Below are 21,202 nucleotides of genomic sequence, written 5' to 3'. Positions count from 1 at the left end.
TTTTAATTTTTAAAATGGTAAATATAGATAAGCCATGCAAATAAAAATTATTTTAGGTTCTTCCATCATTTTTAAAAGTGAGAAAGGGGAAGAAACACTGGTTTAGTCCATTATAGAGGCTTCAGGTATATTTTTAAAAATATTAAAAAATAATTAATAGTGATGACCTACAGTCATCAATTTATTCAAAGCAGCAACCATTTTATTATTAAGGTTGAGAAAGGCACCATACAAACTTCTCACATCAAGTGCTTTAACCTGGATTCAAGTAAAAGAAAAAAAAACTCAGCTGTTTATATCTATCCTTTCTCTTCAACATAATTTGTAGTTTCACCTTGAATCAAGGCAAATGGCTAGTGAAATAGCTATATAAACTGTAAAAAAAAAAGGTTGTCAATTTTTTTCCTCAAACACTTCTAAGAAGTTTTCCAAAACAAACAGTGACAATAAACTAACTACATATCTGAAAGAGCAGGTTATAAAAGATACAACTGATACAAAAAAAGTTTTAAAAATGACAGTAATTAGAAGCCAAGTTCCATCCAGCATATTCAATAAATCATGTACTACATAAAACAAAGAATATTATTCAATAAAACCTAATTTCATGAAATAACTCCTTCAAATTGCTTAAACGCATACAGTAATGGAGCATAATTCAGTTTTAAGTGGAACAGTTTAAGACATGAAATTATAATATCTGCCATCTGATTTGTTCATAGTACACAGAATAATTTATAAGTGCAGGAAGATATGAGTATGAAAAATATGAATAGGAAGTAAGGCGAATCATTTCTAAAACTCAGCCATATGCATAGTTAGAGTTGGGTGGACAGTACAACAGTTAGTGCCTAGACTGATGAAGGTTTAGGAGAGAGATGTAAACAGCCAACTACATGCTTCTCCATTATCAATGAAAAGACCTAGATCCTTGCTAGATCACCGGAAGGCTGTAAGGGAAGGAATTCTACATGGGTATATATTGGTTCTAAATTGCAAAAATTCAATTGATGGTAGGTTTTGTAACCCTGACGCTTTTGTCTCTGCACATCTTGCTTAAGAGAAATTATCTGTGAAACTCATGCTTGGGGAAAAATTCACTGTGTTTTAAACAGCTGCCAATATACCAGATAGATAGCAGAGATTGATACAACAGAATATTTCTGAAGCTTTGCTGGAGTTAGGACCCTTAAAGTAATAGGAAGAGAAGATATTGGTCTGGTGCAGTGGCCAGGTAAGGTATCCTCTTGTGAAAGTCAACAAATGACTCACAGAACACCTTGAAGGCAAACAAGACTATGCTGATATAAATTACTCTCCTGAACACTGCAGTTTTTAAAGCATTGGTACTAAATATTCTGACATCAGAAAGAGAATTCTCAATTCTTGCTGTAGCCTTTTAAATGCACTTCTCTATGGTGCTGAGTTTCCTTGACCAGCCATTTCACTGTCATTAAGCAGAAGCTTTTAATGTTCTTGGTATGTTACGTGGCTATGGCTTTGATTCTCCCTTTCAAAGTAAGCTCATAAATTGCTTTTATAGTTCTGGAGTGATTCAGGGTATTGATCAAGCTGTAGTGCAGGTCCCTTGTCACAGTGGCACAAGTGGTTAAATGGAACATGAGAGCAGTTTGTGCAGAGGAAGAAAACAGTGAAAGTAGAAAAGAAAAATAGTTTGTAGGGACAGCTATTGAGGATTAAAATCAAGAAGCTGCACAAAGAAGTACGGTACTTTATCTGTCATCTGACACTCAATTAATAGATCAAATGAGAGAGCAATAACATAAGGTAATGAAATCTCGTGATACCAACCAATAAATCATTGTCCATGGACAAGCTGCTTGATATGTGCATCTGAGACAGACTATTCAATGTAATGTTTCCTCTGAAGCATGGAAGGCAAGGTTTTGGCAAGGAACTAAAGAAATAAATGTATCACTCAGCAGTGGAATGATGGAAGGGAACAGTGTGTACTCTCTTAACATTGTAAAATCACACTTGAAAGGCCTTGTATCTTGCAACTCCAGGAACGGTTAAGATAGCTTTAGGTGAATCCCAGTATTCTGATCTTCTAACCATCCTGTTCGTACAACCGCTAACTTGTGAAGCATCATAGAGATGACTGAGAGTGGGGATGAACTTTGTAAAACGCTACATATGTGCTCACAATCATTATTACCATCTAGTCTTTCTCTATAGACCATGGGTTAATAGTCACAAATAATGGAAGTTATATTCCAAACAACGTTACTAAAGCAAAAAAGCAAGTTTATTGAACTAGATTTATGATAGAACAGAGGTCCATTCACGGCTTTGCTGCAAAACTGGATAGACTATACCGTATATATTTAATGAAGTGACCGAGGAGCTATCTCGATGTCTATATCAAATTTTACTTATTTCTATACTTCGAATTCATTTTCAGGTACAACTTTACTGTCCCCTTCTCATCAAAATCAATTTTAAGTTCAGCGGAGGAATTTATGAAATGGATTCTTACCTTGATCTTCTGAAGAAACAGGAGACCTACAAGTAAAGAAACAAGAAGGAGCTTTATTCTCTGGTTTCTTTAGGTTTGTTTTTTAAAAAGACTTTAGTGGCCTTGTTGGAATTTCTGCAGAGGTATCCGCAAGGTGAAATGGGATGGGATGGCAAGCTATAAAAATGTAGGACACAAATCACACAAGCTGCTATCTTAAAGTTCTTAAATCAGAACAGTGAGATCCTAGAAACATTTTTCAACATTGCTCATTTTATCCTAACAAACATATCTTGCTGCCAGCATCAGCAAAACCTTGGCCGAATCTGCATCCTGAACACTAAAATCAAGTTCAGAAGTAATACAACATACTGCTGGCTACTTTGCTCTTAGTGTATTCAAGCATGCACGCGCACACACACACACACACACACACACACAAGTTGTTAGATATACCCCTAAAAATAGCAAATATAAAGATCCTATTCTTAAGCAGTTTGAGCAATATTATTGTTACAAAGTTAGCTCAAAATTAAATCACATGTACTTTACATTAACCATAGCAAATATAGACAGAATAATAGAAGGTGAGTAATAAATAGATGGAATGAAATGGGGTATTCCTACAACTTTAAAATCCCCTTCCAAAACTGTCCCGCAACCTTTGTCTCCCCCTTTTCAGAAGTTCTGAGAATAAAATTTAAAAAATCTAGTTGCCACCAGTTCTGTCTTCCCCATTCTAAGGTCCTTCAATCCCACCGTGGAGTACAAAAGTCAGTCTCTCTCTTGAGCCTCCTCAAGATAAAGCGAGAAAATAATTGATTTTGTAGCTTTGGCCAAAGGTTAATACAATCTGGCATTTTAGCAGTAAGCAAGGGAGTAGATAAGATCAGGGACACAGTCAAGAAGAAAATCTATAGTTTAGTGGCAAAGCTCATGTCTTGATGGCAAGAAGTATGAGCCTTAATCCCTGACAACTTCAGCTAAAACAATTCAAAAGAGTAGACGATGAAAATCTACTTTTGCCATACAGATTCAGTCTTGATAGTCAAATAATTCAATCTCATACCAAGCAATTCTAGTGTACAAGTAGTCCTTAACTTACGACCACAATTGTTATGAAGTGTTCAATGTTTGACCATGGGGCTGCTACAATGATTGTAAGTGTGAAAAAATGCTCTTAAGTCATTTTTTTCCAGTGCTGTTGTAACTGCGGGTCACTAAATGAATGTTGTAAGTCGAACACTACCTATATAGCATTGATGGATGAGGGTTTAATCCAACCTATTAAATTAAATAATCCCTATCCATTCAAATAATAATAATAATGAGACGTGGGAAGGGGAAGAACTGATGTTGAAGTAGCTTCTGTCCTTCACAAACTATACAATATTTGTCAACTCTTCACCTGTACCATTTTTACTGTTGTACTGTCTGGGGGGACAAATGAAGAGAAAAACATGTTTTGAGTTATTCACTCTGCTGAAGTGCTTATGAGAATGAGCTGTCCATGATTTTTCTAAAATTTAGTCCCACTGCTGTCCCTTGTAGCCATGCAGCAGCATAAAAGGTAGCTAAGCCTGGGTACTTGCAATTATTGAAATTCAGAAAGAAGCAGCACACAATTATCCACTTTATAATTACAAGCGAGCATCTTTCGGGTTCCATTTTTTAAAGTGTGCCTCAGTAGAATTGTTATCACAGCAAGATGGTTAGAGGCAATTAGCCTTGCATCTGAAATGACCTGAAGCAGCAACTGGGAGAAAAAAATGACTATGATCATTTTGGCTGAGAAAATTGTAACTTTTCTACTTTATCTGCCCAGACCATGGAGTAGACACAGATCTGTTGGTTTGTGAGGGAGAAAGGCAATGATAGCCTAAGCTAACTTTAAACAGGCAGGATTGCCAGAATGGGAACCTTAGATTCACTCACATGAGATGGACAACCATATAAACTGAATAAAATAAATATACCCTATAACTGAACATTTCCACTGGAAAATGAAGGAACCCAATTCTGAAGGAAAGCAAAGAGGAGGCTAATAGCCAGTATGCTCTAGTAGTGGTTAAATCACTAGGCAAGAAAGTGAGAAACTGTGAATTCAAGTCCCGCATTAGCCATGAAAGCCAGCTCGATGGCTTTGGGCCAGTCACTTTCTCTCAGTTCAACCCACCTTACAGGCTTGTTGTTGTTGTGGAGAAAATAGGAGGATGGAGATGTGTTGAATATGTTCACCACCTTGACTTATTTGTAAAAATAGTATAGGTGATACAAATAAATAAGCAGAAGGCTAATAACAAGGTTTAATCTTGCCAGACTAAAGCAACTCTCTACATAGCCACAGACATACTTTGGAAAAAGCTAAGGAAGAGCCATTTTAACTCTCTTTCTGCTATCCAAATTTCAAACTCCATCACCTCTTTACCAAATGCAAAATGGAGCCTCCCTCCTGGGAATCCAGACCACATTCCAACACAGTAGAAAAAAATAAATGGTCAAGGTCATAGTGCTGATATCATATTGTTCCTACAGTAGGCTTGGAAATGCAGTGGAATGAACTGAATCTCGTAGTTTGTACAACACACTGAACCATAAACTTAGCAACCTAGACGGTAAGCCACTAACCAATATAGATAGACCACAACTGAGCCCGAAATTTATGTTATTAAGTGAGACATTTGTTAAGTGAGTTTTCCCCCATTTTACGACCTTTCTTGCCAGAGTTGTTAAGTGAATTATTGCAGTTGATAAATTAGTAACCCAGTTGTTAAGAGAATCTGGCTTCCCCATTCACTTTGCTTGTCAGAAGGTCACAAAAGGGGATCACATGACCTTGGGACACAGCTACGGTCATAAATATGAAGCAGTTGCCAATTATCTGAATTTTGATCACTTGTTCATAGGGATGCTGCAAAGGTTGTAACTGAAAAAAGGCCATAAGTCACATTTTTCAGTGCCGTTGTAACTTTGAACAGTCACTAAACACACTGTTGTAAGTCAAGGGCTACCTGTAATTCTAATCAAGCTTAATATTAATCAAAATTAGCATTTGTGTATATGCTTCTGCTGGTCCCCATCCAACTGTTTATGAACACAGCAAGGCACTATTCCCCATTTGTGGACTTTCACTCTGCAATACAAGATTGCAGGATTACTTGCTGGGCCAGCTGAAGGCTGCCTCTTCTGATGGAACTGTGATGTATCTTCCACTGCAGGACCACACTATCCCTGCCCTACGAAATGAGAGCATTTTCCCTTTGGTCACACAAAACTTACACTAATCAGGAAAGCCAGATGCATCTATTCCAGTGGTGGGATTCAAATTTTTTTACTACCAGTTCTGTGGGCATGGGAAGGTTTTGCAGAGGAAGGTTACTGCAATATCCCCATTCCCTCCCCACCCCACTAACCTGTTTTCCAGCTCCATTCTCCTCTGCAGGGGAACAAAAGAAGACCCAGCCGATCAGCTGGAACTCAAGAGGCAGAGAATAGATGGGCCGGGGCCAGTCAGAGGTGGTTTTTGCCAGTTCTCCAAACTACTCAAAATTTCCACTACCGGTTCTTCAGAACTGGTCAGAACCTGCTGAATGCCATCTCTGATCTACTCCATTACCTACCATTCATAGTAACTCACAGAGCCTGAATTTAGCATCTGTAATCCCATCCCAAATGTTCCAAAGCAGCTAATTCTAAAGAACGGGTAGCTCTAAAAAGCTGATGAATGGTTTTCAAAATGTCCCGTTTGAAATCTGCTCCAATTTGAGGGAGAAGGAATCTATTTCAATGGAAGGAAAGAAGAGAAGGGATTTGCAGTGCAGAGCTGGGGTCGATGGGATTTCAAGATTCATGACAATTCAATGATCCTCCTCCAGGCACATTTAAAAAAGAAAAATTCCAGCAATCCAGTACATTATTCATAAAGACAAATGCCTCTAGAGAACGATCAAGCCATCCTAAAGCAGCTATTTTTATCAGCAAAAAAAGCTGCTATTTTTACCAGACACTAGAGCCTCTGCCACCTAAAGCATTTTCACACACAGCTTTTAAGAATATAAAGTGCCAAACAATAAAATAACTGTATTGACCCTGTCTGGCATTTGACTGTCCTCTTCTTTGCTGAGCAAATTGTGTGTTTCTGCAAACCTGCTACCTTGGTTTGGGGAAAATGTGTTTAACTAAATAAAGAAATCCTGCATCTAAATATTTTAATTCTCTCTTTCTTCTTTAATTCTTTCTCTTTACTTTTAGACATTTATTTTGTTCCCTTAGTTCTAAAAGTGTTCTTCTAAGTGATTTCTTTTTTTTTTTTTAGGTAGATTGCAGATGATGTTTAAAGAGAAGCTTGAAAGGATGTTAATGTGCAATTGTATGTATGCGCACAATTATTGTATCCCATTTATATCTGCTTCAGACAGGCATTCAGTGTGGGTTCTTTTGCAGATGACACAACACCCACACAGAGGACAGATGATTAACCTCCAGATTGGATGAAGTCTATTACTTAAATAGTAAATTAGCATTTTCTTAGAAAATGAACACTGGCAAGTTCGCGATTAACCTTACGAGCCTTTATTTTCCATGGTTCATATGTACAACAGATTTAAACCTATTTAGTATGATTTCTCTCCTTTTTTTCCTTAAATCTTCCTTTTGTTCTATTACACTTATATTTATTTTGTTAGTAAATATAATAATATATTCAATATATAATAATTTGCTATATTGTTTCTATTTCTACACTACCTGTCCTTATCTTGTAAATCTATTTCTTAAGGTGATGTAGGAGATGACCAGGCTGAGCCCAAGGGCAGGGTCAAATGCATCATCAGTCTGGCATCCCTACATCACCCAAAGAGACCTAAGTACAGTCCCATTGAAGTCTATTGACTCTCATCTAGTGCCAATTTGTCTTGACTGTTAGTAGATCAGATTCTTGTGTATAGGTTGCATGGAATAACCCTGTAGTACTTTGAACTTTATCCTGGCTTTTGGTTTCTTATGCCAGACCAGTATGTATCTGTTTCTATACTCCACTTTTATACTTTCATGTTCTTTCCATTTCCTTTAAAACTTAATTACAACCACTTGAAGGTATTATAAAAATAGTCATTGCTGCCTCTGGCTTCCATAAATGACCTCAGTGAGGGGGCTGTTGTCTCCAGTACAGGATGTGCTACGTCTCTGGAATCTAAGGACTATAAAAAACAGTGTAACATGTAATCTCCTGTATGAATCAGCCTATGATCACTTGGGGCAAACCAATGGATACTTTGGAGAGCATGAACCCAGACCACAGACCAGAGGTGGTGTTCAGCAGGTTCTGACCAATTCTGGAGAACCAATAGTGGAAATTTTGAGTAGTTTGGAGAAGCAAATACCACCTCTGACTGGGCCCACCCTCATCTATTCTCTGCCTCCCGAGTCCCAGCTGAACAGCTGGGTCTTCTTTTGTTGCCCTGCACAGGAGAACGGAGCTGGAAAGCAGGTTAGTGGCGTGGGGAGGAAATGGGATTTTGCAGTAACCTTCCCCCAGGAATGGGGACAGAATGGGGATTTTGCAGTAACTTTCCCCTGCCACGCCCACCAAGCCATGCCCACAGAACCAGTAGTAAAAATATTTGAATCCCACCACTGCCGCAGACCCAAAATTTTGTGATTGAAATCCCCCAGCACCAACAGCTAAAGAAGATCTATTACCGGGCTTGTGATCAAGATGCTGTGGAAGGGATTCTTTTGACCAACATACATGTATATGTATTTATATGCTACCCATTTCTAATGTTATCCCTAAATTGTCTCTACTTCCCAGTTTTCCAATACATTGGTTGTAACTGGTCACTTTGTGGGCAAGGCATTTGTGACTTATAGAATCATTCTCTTCCCTGCCTTAGACTCTTGGCTGATGAAAGACCTGACATTCAGAAGGGAAATTTTTAATAAAAATAGTAACTTTCCCCACCAGCCATAGTGACACCTTTTCCACCCCACCACTGGTAGCATCAGTAGGCCTCACAATGTCTCTTATGACCCCACCAATGATTTCACTCTTCTCAACCCTAGTTTCCATTCTTTCTCTGATTCAGCAAATCTTCTACAGATCTTCATTCCTCTGCTCACAATTTCCCTTCTTTCCAGGCACAATATTGCCAGACCTTCATCAAAGTCTACAGGTCTACACATCTCCAGCCTTGCTGTACTGGTTAGACAGTATATAGTGGTTAAACAGTATATGATTAGTTTGGGAATGAGAGCTGCTTCATGGGAAATGTAGTTCATGTCATGTGGTCACATCTGTAATCTGATTGGTCACTGAATTGACCTCTGGTTGGATTGTGGGGAGTTTTGGTCATTCTTGCCTGGACCCCAACATCATGCTGGAGTCTTCCCTTGCTGTATTGTTATGGGATGAAGATAACTATCTTTTCACACTATGAAGATGACAATGCAAAGATTGGACATTAAACGAATCTCAGGATAACTGTGAGTTATACCTTGAGGATGCCTGATATAATCCAATAAAGAAACTTTGTATGGAAGCCTTTGTAGTGTTTAGCTGCCTGTCTCTATATTCAGCCAGAAAATTAGATACTTGATACTTGCTATCCCTAAAAGTTTTGCTTTTTCTGACAGGCATTGTTGGAAGCAATTTTGTGAAGCCACTGAAATATCTGTTTTAAGTGTTTATTTCTCCTAATGTGGTTATTGTTTTCCTGTTTTATTGCCTTGACCATCAGTGCTTTCAATCCTCTTATAAATTGCCTTAAATCACTAGTCAATTGAGTCATTCAATAAACTGAATAAAAACAAACATCTGGGATGCCACATGTTGTGGTATCCATGCATGGCTTTGGCACATAGTTAGATAATTGGGTTTATGACTTGTTTTTCTTTCATAGAATGACACTTCTGGTGTAATGAGCTGACACATGGTACCAATGCAAATTGTCTCCATTTTCATCAATTCCATCTTTTCCACAGAAGTTCGGTTTAGGTTTGGCTTCAGGCTTGAGAGAGTAAATTGCACAGTAGAAGATTGGCAAGGAGTTAGTGTTGTGGCCCCTTATTCCCTTTGCACATAAAAGAAATACCTGTGCAGAAAGGATTAAAGAGTTTCTTACCAGGGCTTTGCAGATTGCATGATTTTTATTGTTGGTTGCTCTTGTTTGCTTCTTATCTGTATTCTCCTTGTAACCCTTAAGATAAAGAAGCCAATGCTAGCTCACTAATCTAACATCTGCCAAGGGGAGGAAGAACAATTGTTGCATAAGAGTACTGTTCTCATAAACAAAGGGTCACTTTCCAGGGCATTGGTCAGATATGTCATCAGGGGCTGCTTGTTCTGCTAGAGACTTTATCTTCCCTAAAAATGTTCCACTGCCCAAAGTTATGATACAGTCCCTGATACGATGTACCACCAGCTCATCTCCAGTTGTTTGGATTCCCTGTCTCTTTAGCAAAGGATAAAATGGTGACAAAAATCCCCATGCAAGTTTGAGCCTTGGTGTTCCTCCAAAGTCCCAATAGAGTGTTAGGCAGCCTTTAATCTGATGCCACACTTTGGGTTTCTGGCACGCAGAAGGGACAGGGAATAGTAGATCATTATCCTTTAATTCTCTTAATATTTATTCCATAAAGCCCTCATTTCACATAGCCTTCAAATCCAATACTATTAGCTCCCAACTGCAATTGTGCCCAGGTATCATTGCAGAGTGAAGGGTTAATGGGTGAATTCTCTTGCTCTGTGAATGAGCTTGGTAGCTGAACCCTGATGGGCTTAACACTGAAAGGAGCAATTGGCCAAAGAATACTAGGTGCCTGAGAGTCTCTTCTAGTGCATTATGGGAATGTGATGTCTTCAGGGCATTGTGGGGGATCAAATAAAAGTAACAGATTATAAAGATATAACTGTGGGAAACTTTTAAAAAGGGGAGACTGAGGACAGACTTTAGACTTGTTGAGACCAAGTAGTTGCCTCCATCATATCTAAATTGACACTTTTAGCTATTAAAAAAAAGTTTCCAAGCAATTTTATTCATTTCTCCATGTCTAGATGTTATTCTGACATTGTTGGATTGAACAATTTAGATGGACTGATGGTGGCTCTTTAGTAGAGAGCTTGATTTTTTTTCCCTCCCTAATGTGTTCCAAGAAAGTTGGAGATTGCAATACTAACCTATAAGTTCTACAATAATTTGAGGAACTGAAAATGCAAATGACATCTATAAAATTCTAACCCCTTGTGCTTATTTCTCTCTCTGCAACATCTTTCAACAAGTTATATAGCTTTCAACCAAAAGAAAAAAAAAATCCTGGGAAACATACGGTATCTGCATGGCCCTAGATTTGAGGGAATCTATTCCACGTTTTAACATACAGCTACACTTATTTTAGTATTTCTGATATTTTAAAACAATTCATTGTTCTACATAAAGTTAGAAGCAAGTTGCTGAATGGTTATCCTTGACACTTGAGTGCCACCTAGAGTATACAGTGTCATAGTGCATATGACACTGTCACCAACAAGGAACCAGATAGCTTTCACTGACACAAGTAAATAACTAAAGTACAAACTATTTCTAGAATAGGAGAGTTGCAAAGAATATATTTACCCTAACTGAAGTTGCCATGAGCAAACTTTTGAGGTCAAATCATAGAAATTTCCATTAATTCTATCTTTAACAACGAGGGTACAGGTAGTTTGTAGATACAAAAACTACCTCATAGTAGCTTTCTTCCCATTTTTTTCCTTTGCTTTTATCAATCATATTATCCCTAACTGGGGGCTTACATTTCTGTTTTCATGAACTTTCCATTCCATATTAATGGAATGGAAACCAAACAACCATTTTTCAGCAATTGTGTCACTAAAATCTGTATGACTTGAGTAAAATTCAGGCAGCTTCAGTTTGTCCTCCCTGTTCAAATTAAATTAAAAAAACCAAAAGGAACATTTTATGATTACCAGCATGGAGATAAACTAGGCCTTCAGTTGGAATAAAGTGATGGTTTCCCCTCTTTGATGACACCATATTTAGATCATATTTATCACCATTTTTATATAAGTTTACCTTTAAATTGGCATGTGTAAGTTTCACACAAATCTATTTCCTAAATTCTTTTGATTTAACACTGATTTTCCTCTAGTTATATACAAAACTGTCTGCTCTTTTAAAAAAAAAATCGTTTGATACTATTTTCAATTCAAATATACTTTTTAAAAAAGAAGCAGACGAATGCAGTTAGCAAAAGCATTTCCTCCACCCTCTCTTTTTTAATATATAATTTTAATCCAAAGTTTTATGAAGAAGCCAAATTCTATGGAGTTCTCATTACCAGGTGTCTCTCTTCACTGTCCAAATGATGAGAAACCTGACATATGATCACATTTCTACTTCCTGCAACAGGACTTTATTACCCATTATTTTCTTCATTTCAATTGAAATTGAAAATCATACACTGAGTGAAAGGAAAGGAAAATAATACAAATGAGAATAGAGAAGAGAAAAGGGGAAATACCTATTATTTCCTGATCAAAAGAGAGATCAGGGAGGCAGGGAGAAAATGGAACTTTTTTATTATTTCAAGAATTCTCTCATTTTCTCTCTCTTTCATGCATTGAAATTTTGGGAAAAAGTTCTAGGCACAAGGTGACTTGTAGGCAAGAACAATTATTCACAAAAATATAGCCAGTTATCAATATCAGAATGCCATATATCCTCACCCTTGTTTCCAATCCTGCAAGGTATTTTCAATTTTCCCCGTTTACTGTAGCAAGAAAACATAAATATTGGACTCTAGCCCTCCTTCCTCTTTTCTTTTTCTTTCTTTCATTTTCTAAGAAATCTTTTGGATCTTTCCTGAGGCTAGTAGTATTCTAGAAAACAGAAATTATGAGATGTTCTTTTTTTAATTTTAAAGAGAGGAGGAAGATTCAAATTGGCACCTCCCAGCTTGTTATACTCTTCTGTATTACATTATAAACAAGTAAACTATTGTATGCAATTATATTTGCTTCATGAATATATATTTTATCTCTTAAAACAACTAGTTCATGGGTAGTTGAGACTACTGCACGCTACAACAGTATCTGGGCTTGTGAATCTACAGGAACTGGATGGATCATTCTGCAAGGACCAAGCCACCAGAGTTGGTCAGGGACAGTTAGTTGTATGTTTACGAGACCAGATGCTGTTGGATTCAGGGAGGAAGGAAAGAAGGAAGGAAGGAAGGAAGGAAGGAAGGAAGGAAGGAAGGAAGGAAGGAAGGAAGGAAGGAAGGAAGGAAGGAAGGAAGGAAGAATAAAAAATGATGGTCATGATACTCCAGATAAGATCTGTAGAAATACAGGTTCCTCAGACCTGCAGTCTGTCATTTCAGCTATTACTGCTATCATGAAATGTTTTTGACAACAGTTAAACCCCAACTCTTAGCCCTAGAAGTCATCCCCAAATTTAGCCATTCACTACAGTTGTTGAATTGATGTGCTGTATTAGTAAAAGACTTACAGATCCATCATTGGCAACTCCAGGTGAGGTTAGGAAATTGAGCTCATGGAGAGGAGCTGCCATCCAACAATGAAGTCAAAAATTGCTATACTATAGCTTAGCACAGTTATGAGCTCAAACACCATAATTCATGGTTTGTGTCTCAGCACCATCTATGAATCCAGCCACTGAGTTCTCCTCATTAAATAACGGTTAACATAAACTACAGGAGTGTCAAACACAAACACATCTGGCCTGTGATGTGGTCAGATTTGGCCCATAGGGCCATCCTGGAAAATGTAAAGGGCCAGCCGACACCGCTTCAGCCCAGTCTATCCAAGGCGAAGGAGAAAACATTGAGCCAGCATGGCTTTGGCCCAATCTACCCAGTGTGAAGAGGAAACATGCCAGCGGTTTGGGGAATGACATCAAGCCCAGTCAGCCAAGCCCACCCAGTCGGCCACGCCCAATGAGTGATATCAAGCTGGCCACACCCAGCCAGTTGGCCGCACCCACCTGGCCCCCCAAGGTAAACCACAGTCCTAATGCAGCCCTCAATCAAATTGAGTTTGACACCCCTGCTTTAGAATATATAGCAGACAGTCAGACAGACAAAAAATAGTGAACCCAGCTAGTGCAGATATTGTTGTGCTAGAATCAGATCAGTGAAGCTTTCTTACATTCTTCTATATAGCCTCATCTTAAATTGCAAGACAGTTGAAACAGATATGGCAAAAGACGCTGCTTTTAAAAAGGCAGAGAATTTACCCAAGTGCATTTTAAAGAGCAGTTTATGTTGCCTCTGATTAAGGAAACAACTCAGAACCAAGCTGAAAAATCTAGAGGACTCTTACTGTAGCAGGTGAGCGTGGCTGGCCTCCTTTTGTTTCTCAGGTACTTCATAATGAGGAGACATCTTCCCCAAACTGCTGTCACTCAACATGCGCTTTCGAATAGCAGGATTCCATCGATCGGACATTCTGGGAAAAGAAACATTTTCAAATAGGAAACATGGTTGCTTCCAAAAACAACAACTTCTTTTCCAGGTATTTTTTTGGGGGGGGGGGAGGGTGGGGTTGGTTGGTTGGTTGGTTGGTTGGTTGGTTGAGTCAATGATTCCCAACATATCTTGCCCTCTTCTACACTATCCTCTTGTTTATTTATCTGTTTCTTGGAGTAATTTCATAAAATTGTATACAAATTGCCCCACTAATGGTAGACTCAAGACTTCTCATGGGTCTAGAATGGCAGCCCTTCAAAAGCCAAAAAATTCCAACTCTTAATATCCCTCATCATTGGCCATATTTGGGCTGTTGGGAGTTGGAAGTCCAGTAATATCAGAAGCACAACTAAAAACTGTATAAAGAAGGGAAGGGAATAGATTAACATGTCACCCTCCCACTGTACACTGCAGTGATGACAGACATTGAAGGTATAAATATAGATATGATGTAGGTGATATAGCGACTTTCAGTTGCATTGTGCCATTCATCATAGCCAATGATGATTTGGAGCTACAGCTCAAAGCACCTGAAAAACAGAAGGATCAACTTGGGCAAAACTTCTTTAGAAAAAGAATATGTTTGAACAGAAACCTCCATGTGATATCCATCTTTAAAGATATGGAAAACTGTGTATGAAAATAAGAGAACCTAAAAAATTCAGAAACCCAAGAGCCAGACTCACCCAGAAGCCTGCTCTACCACCAGGTCGGGCATTCCTGGAGGTGTTCCTGCTGGTTGAGCTGCCCCCAATTCTGGATCCAGGATAAAAATCTCATCCTGTGATATTTCTGTCACAAAGTGCAAATGTTCCTGCAACAGTGATATTAAAATAAAAGATCTATTGTTTATTGCAATCAACAGCATAATTCTATTCAGGAATATATGTATATGTATATGTATATGTATATGTATATGTATATGTATATGTATATGTATATGTATATGTATATGTATATGTATATGTATATATATTCTAAATCCACCTTCCTCTAGATGGATTTAAGCAAAAAGAACAACACTCATCCTTCTTGGTTTAAATTTTCTTTGACCTGGGGTGCAGTGCCTTGGGCCAATTTTTCATAAGGTGTCTAATTTACATGGCAAAACACAGATCTAAATTAAAATTAAAAATCCAAATGTAAGAACTGCAACCCCCAGAATGCACCAGATATACTGATTACTTATTCTGCAAGCTGTAGTCCCAACACATTTGGGGACATTTGCAGAAAGCTGTTCTGGAGGAAGGAACTGTGGGTCAATGCATGGAGAATGCTCAGAATCCTATTCGTGGCAGTTTCTTGCTTATAGCCAGCCAACCATTCATGCCCAAAATATCACGTGTTTCTGAGAATGGCTGTATCTTTTTCAGCACTTCAGGGTTGTAAGTTTGCCAATCATTTTCAGCTGACAACCACAAACAGGGTAGTTATATAGGAAGATCCTTGGTAAATGGATTAGCTCCAGCGAGATCATCATAGAAAATCCATCTGCTCAGTGGCTAGGATAAATCTTGATTTCTCAGGTTCATTTCCTGTTCTGGAAAGTGCAGTACTAATTTGCTAAAGATACAGATTTATTCATGCAAATTCCACTGAACTCAGTGGGAATTACTTCCTAATAAGCATGCCTAGAATTGTACAGTGTAATTTCTTAGGAATTGCAGCAGGTAGAAATAGCTGAATTCTACAAGCCATTGTTCTGATGAAGCAGACCTTTCTTAAATCCCCCCAAAGGACTAACACAATTTTGGCTTCTGCTTTACAGCTGAACATAAACTAAATGAATTAAACAAAAATCAATAAAAGCAAACCCAATCAGAATGACTTTCATATTTGTAAAACTTCCAGAGAGTGTCCAAGCAACACATAAATTGCAATGTTTTTGACACTTTAATTTGATGCGTTTTTAAGCTTTGTGAATATTTTCTTTAGGCCCAACATTATCATAATTTCCAGAGTCACCTTATCTCACAAATAGAGGATTAGGATTTTTGTGGAACTGTTGACACCAAGATAAACTCTAAGATTCTCTTTTTAATGTAGCTATCCCGAGCTCATGAAGATAAGTGGGGGGTGGGGAGAAAAAGAAGAATCTATGCTATTAAACATCAAACTGATTTAAGCAAAAAGAGCAAAACACATCCTTCTTGGTTTAAATCTTCTTTGACCTTGGGTGCCTTGGGCCAATTTTTCATAAGGTATTTAATTTACATGGCAAAACACGGCTCTAAATTAAAATCACAATAAGGACAACGCTTTGGAGTTTCTCAGATTTCATACTTGTGCTGTTAACATTAATTAATAATTAATATAATAATAATTTTAAATATTTAATGTTTAAATATTGACTAATATTAATCATATCGTGGTGTTAATATGTTAGGTTTAATTTTCAGATATTAGACTTACGTACTTGTGAATTAATTTATTGTAAATCAATGCTTTTGTTTTATTTTATCATTTAAGCAAATTAATCCATAATGATGGGAAGTATTCCTGAAGGATCTATTGCATTTCTACAAGGTTATATGAAACAGTCTTACATACTACAAGTATGCATCATGGTATATATGAACCACGATGGCGCAGTGGTTAGAATGTAGTACTGCAGACTACTTCTGCTGCCTGCTGCCTGTCTGCAATTTGGCAGTTCAAATCTCACCAGCCTCAAGGTTGACTCAGCCTTCCATACTTCTGAGGTGGGTAAAATGTGGACCCAGACTTTTGGGGGTAATAAGCTGACTCTGTAAACCACTTAGAGAGGCCTGTGAAGCACTGTGAAGAGGTATATAAGTCTAAGTGCTATTGCTATATAGGAATGATCTTGAGAGATGAAGGAATAGATACTACTAATCAATGTGGAGCATCATAGCTGCATAATGAGGAGAGAAAGAAACTCAGAAACAACAGAACATAGAATCATAAGGCTGGAATGCACCACAGAGGAGTTCTAGTCCAACTCTCTGCTCAAAGCAGGAGACCTTCTATCATCCCAGTCAAATGGTTGTCTGGGAAGAGCTGAATTTTTGTGTCATGTGGACCTCAAAGCACTTATTTTTCTTTTTTTCTAACTGAAAATCAAAGAAGCCTGCTTTATTATATTATTTTATTTATTTTTGACAGTTTAGAGACCCTTGAGAATCTCTGAAGAGAAGAAAAAGAGACAAGTATATAATAGGAGGAGCGTCACATTTGACAAGACCCATATTTTCTTCTTATAACAGTGAGCTCAATTCTGTGCAATAAAAAAAAGAAGAAGTTAAAAGGAAAGCAACGTCATCTCTGTACCTGAGATCTGTCGATGCGGTAAAAGCGGTCAGCAGAAGTTGCTGCAAAAAAAACGAGGAAAGACTTGTGAGAAAAACTGTGTTTGATCCATCAGAAAGGGGAAAAATATCCAAACTACACAGCTAAGCAATACCTCAGTTGGGATCAATGAAACTGAGACAAAAGAGCATGAAACTTTTCACTTCTTCAGACCTCTTCATTAAACACGATGGCACAAAAAGGAAGGGAATGGGAAGAAATTAGAAACACATTCCAAAATTAAGTCAGATTTTACAGCCATGAGGCTTTTCTGCTCGTTCTAAGTCTAAACATAAATGAATTTGGTAGTGGTTGGTATTATCAGTATGAGAGATGGCTGGCTTCATGCAAGTATTTGGAAATATAAGTGTATTGAAGAATACAGAGATGGCCTTGAAGAAAGTCTTCAGCATACATTAAGTAAACCCCAGCTTAGCTCTAAAGAGGAAACAGTGAGAAAGAAACTCAAGATTGGCCTACCTTGATTCTCTTTGGTATAAGAAACAGGGCTATAGAAAGAATCTCTGTCAGGATTTTATTTATTATATGCCGCAACAATACAGCAGAGTTCCAGTACTGCCTCCCACAAAAGGCTGACAAATTGAAAAGATTTGGCTTTTTGTAAGCCTGTCTGGCAGGGAATTCCCTTTCCAGTTGACTGTCTGTTCTTAGTAGTTTGTACCTCCCAGAGCTAAATTCCTTTCAGGGATCATTTCTATAGTATCCTTTCTCAGGTTCCTCAACAATACTTTTGCATTGTCTTCATCTCAGCTAAACGCATCTTGATGATCACTAGATGGTAGCCAAGATATTTTCAAAACATAACTCTTGGCTGCCATCTAGGGGTTGATAGGTCAAATTGTCAGCAGCTGACCTTTAGTTTTAGGGAAATTTTTAAAAAGTTCAGTTGATTGACAGTAATAGGGGGAAAAAAGAAATATGTATACCAGAGGTGGTATTCAGCCAGTTCTGACCAATTCTGGAGAACCGGTAGCGGAAATTTTGAGTAGTTTGGAGAACCGACAAATCCCACCCCCATCTATTATCTGCCTCCCGAGTCCCAGCTGATCAGCTGGGTCTTCTTTGGTTGCCCTGCACAGGAGAACGGAGCTGGAGAGCAGGTTAGTGGGGTGGGGAGGGAAGGGGATTTTGCAGTATCCTTCCCCTGCCACGCCCACCAAGCCACACCCACCAAGCCATGCCCACAGAACCAGTAGTAAAAAAAATTTGAATACCACCACTGATGTATACAGTTATCAGAGCATTGTGCTTGCCCATTTCATTTGCTGGATGGCATTGGGTAAGGCTAGAATTTTAGTCAGTGAAACCACTAACCAATATCCTTGGAATGTATATGGACAACAGTGCAACACAGATCTCATTCGGATGCATGAGATTTAAGGTAGCATATTTTTTTTCAGGAAAAGAAAGAAGAGAGTTCCTCCCAACATCTCTAAAACAAGCTATCAACCCACAATCTGTTGCTTACTATTAGCAAAGCTTGCAAGCTATTGGACTGGCACCAAAAGAGAGGGGGGAGACAGAGAGAAAGAGAGATCAAAAGTTTATCTGAGTGCTTGAAGCAGTGGTGGGATTCAAATTGTTTTATCACCAGTTCGGTGAGCATGGCTTGGTGGGCATGCTTTGCTGGTGCACAGCTTTCCCCACACCAGCTGAGACCTGCAGCACCAATCGGCTGAGAGGATAAAGAAGAGAAAAGCACAGGGGGTGTGTGGGAGGGCTGATCCTGCCCTTTGTTTTAACTACAGGTTCAGCCAAACCAAGCTCAACCAGTAGCTTATCACCACTGGCTTGAAGGCTATATTGTGTTATTTGATATTGCTGAAGGTACGATCAACTGAGAGTTCTGAATTTATTTGAAGGAGTATTTCCAGCGGTGGGATGCTACCAGTTCTGCCCAGTTCTGTAGAACTGGTAGGTCTGAAGAGCAGCAGACCATGAACTGGTTCTGAGTTTGCTGCTGTTTGGCCCACCCACCTGCCCGGGCTGTTACCTGACCTTTATTTCCTGCTTTTTCTACCTCAGCTGCTTTGCGTGGCATAGCTGAGGTTGAAAAACCAGGAAAAAAGAGGCTTTTCAAATGTTGCGCACCCGCGTGCAGTGCTTTTCAGCTGTCTGGGCGGTACAGCTGATATTTGTTTTACATGCGCACCCAGCATAAAATGTAGTCACCAAACTGGTAGTAATACCGGTTGAATCCCACCCCTGAGTATTTCTTAATAAAACATTTCAAACTTGCTACATTTCCAAAGCTGAATAATGATCTTAACAATAAACAACCAGGACTCTAAATTTATTCTTGGGAACCACCATAAAAATGTTCATGTAGTCAGTCTCTATAGACTAACATTTTAACATGTCGTGAAAAACAGATACAGTTTAATACAGTCCGGTGGTAGTCATACTTTATGTTTATGGAACTAAGAAGTATAAGTTATAAACAATTAGAAATCTGCATTTAATTATGAAACTAGCATCCATCGTTCTCCTGAATCCATGCTTGATAGGGCTGAAAGTACAACATTAATTTTTATCTTTTTTAAAAATCATTTTATTTTATTTTTATTTTTAGTGGATGCTTCTTCTTGCAGGACAGTCAATCTCCTGGGATTGCTTCTAACTGGAGGTTATTCAAGCCATCTCTAACATGGCAGCATCTATGAAAGTATACCATGGAACTACTAGAAAAATAAGTACCAATGTCAAGACCCCATCTCCCAAAGTGATTTGGAATAAAAAGCAGAAAATCCTGAACCATACTTATGATATGTTTGTGCTCTACTGTAGCACACTATTGTAGCATTAGATCTTTCTTTCCTTTATCCATCCTAAGGCCAATTTCCCACCTAACTTATTTTTGAGTAAGACAAAGAGCCTTTATCCATCACCCTTCATTCCACTTTTGTTTTGGTCCATATAAAAAAATGTTCTCTCTACTTTATGACCTTCCCAGAAAACAGACAAACACACTTATACACAAAAGTCAAACTGTACGGTTCTTGCCTGACAGATGTACAGGTGGCTGGCCTTCTGGGAGTTCAATATTCCAGGGTAAAGAGAAAAAGAGGAGATGCCCATTCTATCTCACAAATGATCCCAATGACCACAGAGGATTATTGTCCACTAACTAGGCAGGGAGGAAGCATGTCTATAAATCTACTGAACCAATTGGAGTTGAGAAGATCACTGCCCTGGCCTAGTCATCCTTTGAGGGGCTCTAAATGTCCACATTGAGTGTTTTGTGCTGGGAGTAAAAGGGCAAAACCACTTCCAAATTGGAACAACTAAAGACAACTTAAATTGCCTCATAAAATTGATTGCGGATGAGATTGAGATTCTGTCATGAGAACAGGTCCCTCAGAAATGCTTATAAAAACATCTTTGTGCTGCAGCAAAGATGACATGAGGATGAACTCAATGTAGATACCTTCCCCATGCTTATTATCAATCAAGCACATAGCCCCCTGATTTTAAGCAAATAATAACCTATAAAATCTTTAAGATTCTGGTTGAAACTCCTATTTTTGAAATAATATTCAGCCAATGCATGAGAGCAAATACTCTTGAATAAAATAGAATTTATTTCCAGATAAGCATATAAAGAAATGTACGGTCTGCCATTTTCTTGTACGTCCATGGGAGCCAACTGGGATTCTTACCATCTAGGAAGCACCATCTAGGAGATAGTCTCTGAGCAGACAATACTCTTGGGATTGAGCTTTCCTGGTCCTAGATGGGACAGAAAGAAAACACCATTTTCAACAGAAGTTTGATAAAAGCAACAGTGAATATAACAATACCGCAGCACATATTGCAGTTTTTGTAAGGCAAAGCTCTTCCTAGATCTAGTTATTAACCTTCCCAAAAAAGATTGATAAGGACTCCTGTCTGAAATCCATGCGGTTC

The 21,202-nt window shown here is 38.3% G+C and overlaps 1 protein-coding gene across 2 annotated transcripts in view; it reads right to left on the bottom strand.

The window, feature by feature from the left end:
* DGKI (diacylglycerol kinase iota) overlaps positions 1–21,202 on the bottom strand; it is a 287,785-nt gene that overhangs the window by 38,851 nt on the left and 227,732 nt on the right. For both annotated transcript variants that reach the window (XM_087968515.1, XM_087968516.1), the window contains exons 25-29: positions 20,956–21,025; positions 17,258–17,298; positions 14,653–14,780; positions 13,821–13,946; positions 2,501–2,526 (exon numbers count right to left, since the gene is read on the bottom strand). In XM_087968515.1, coding sequence (XP_087824641.1) covers positions 2,501–2,526; positions 13,821–13,946; positions 14,653–14,780; positions 17,258–17,298; positions 20,956–21,025 — 391 coding nt within the window. The remainder of the gene's footprint in view (positions 1–2,500; positions 2,527–13,820; positions 13,947–14,652; positions 14,781–17,257; positions 17,299–20,955; positions 21,026–21,202) is intronic.

This window comes from Notechis scutatus, chromosome 6 (assembly GCF_049901735.1).
Source record: "Notechis scutatus isolate UNSWTSFEM ecotype Mainland chromosome 6, rNotScu1.2, whole genome shotgun sequence".
Classification (NCBI taxonomy): domain Eukaryota; kingdom Metazoa; phylum Chordata; class Lepidosauria; order Squamata; family Elapidae; genus Notechis; species Notechis scutatus.
The sequence above is the reverse complement of the archived record's forward strand: the minus strand, read 5'-3'. Positions and strand labels throughout refer to the sequence as shown.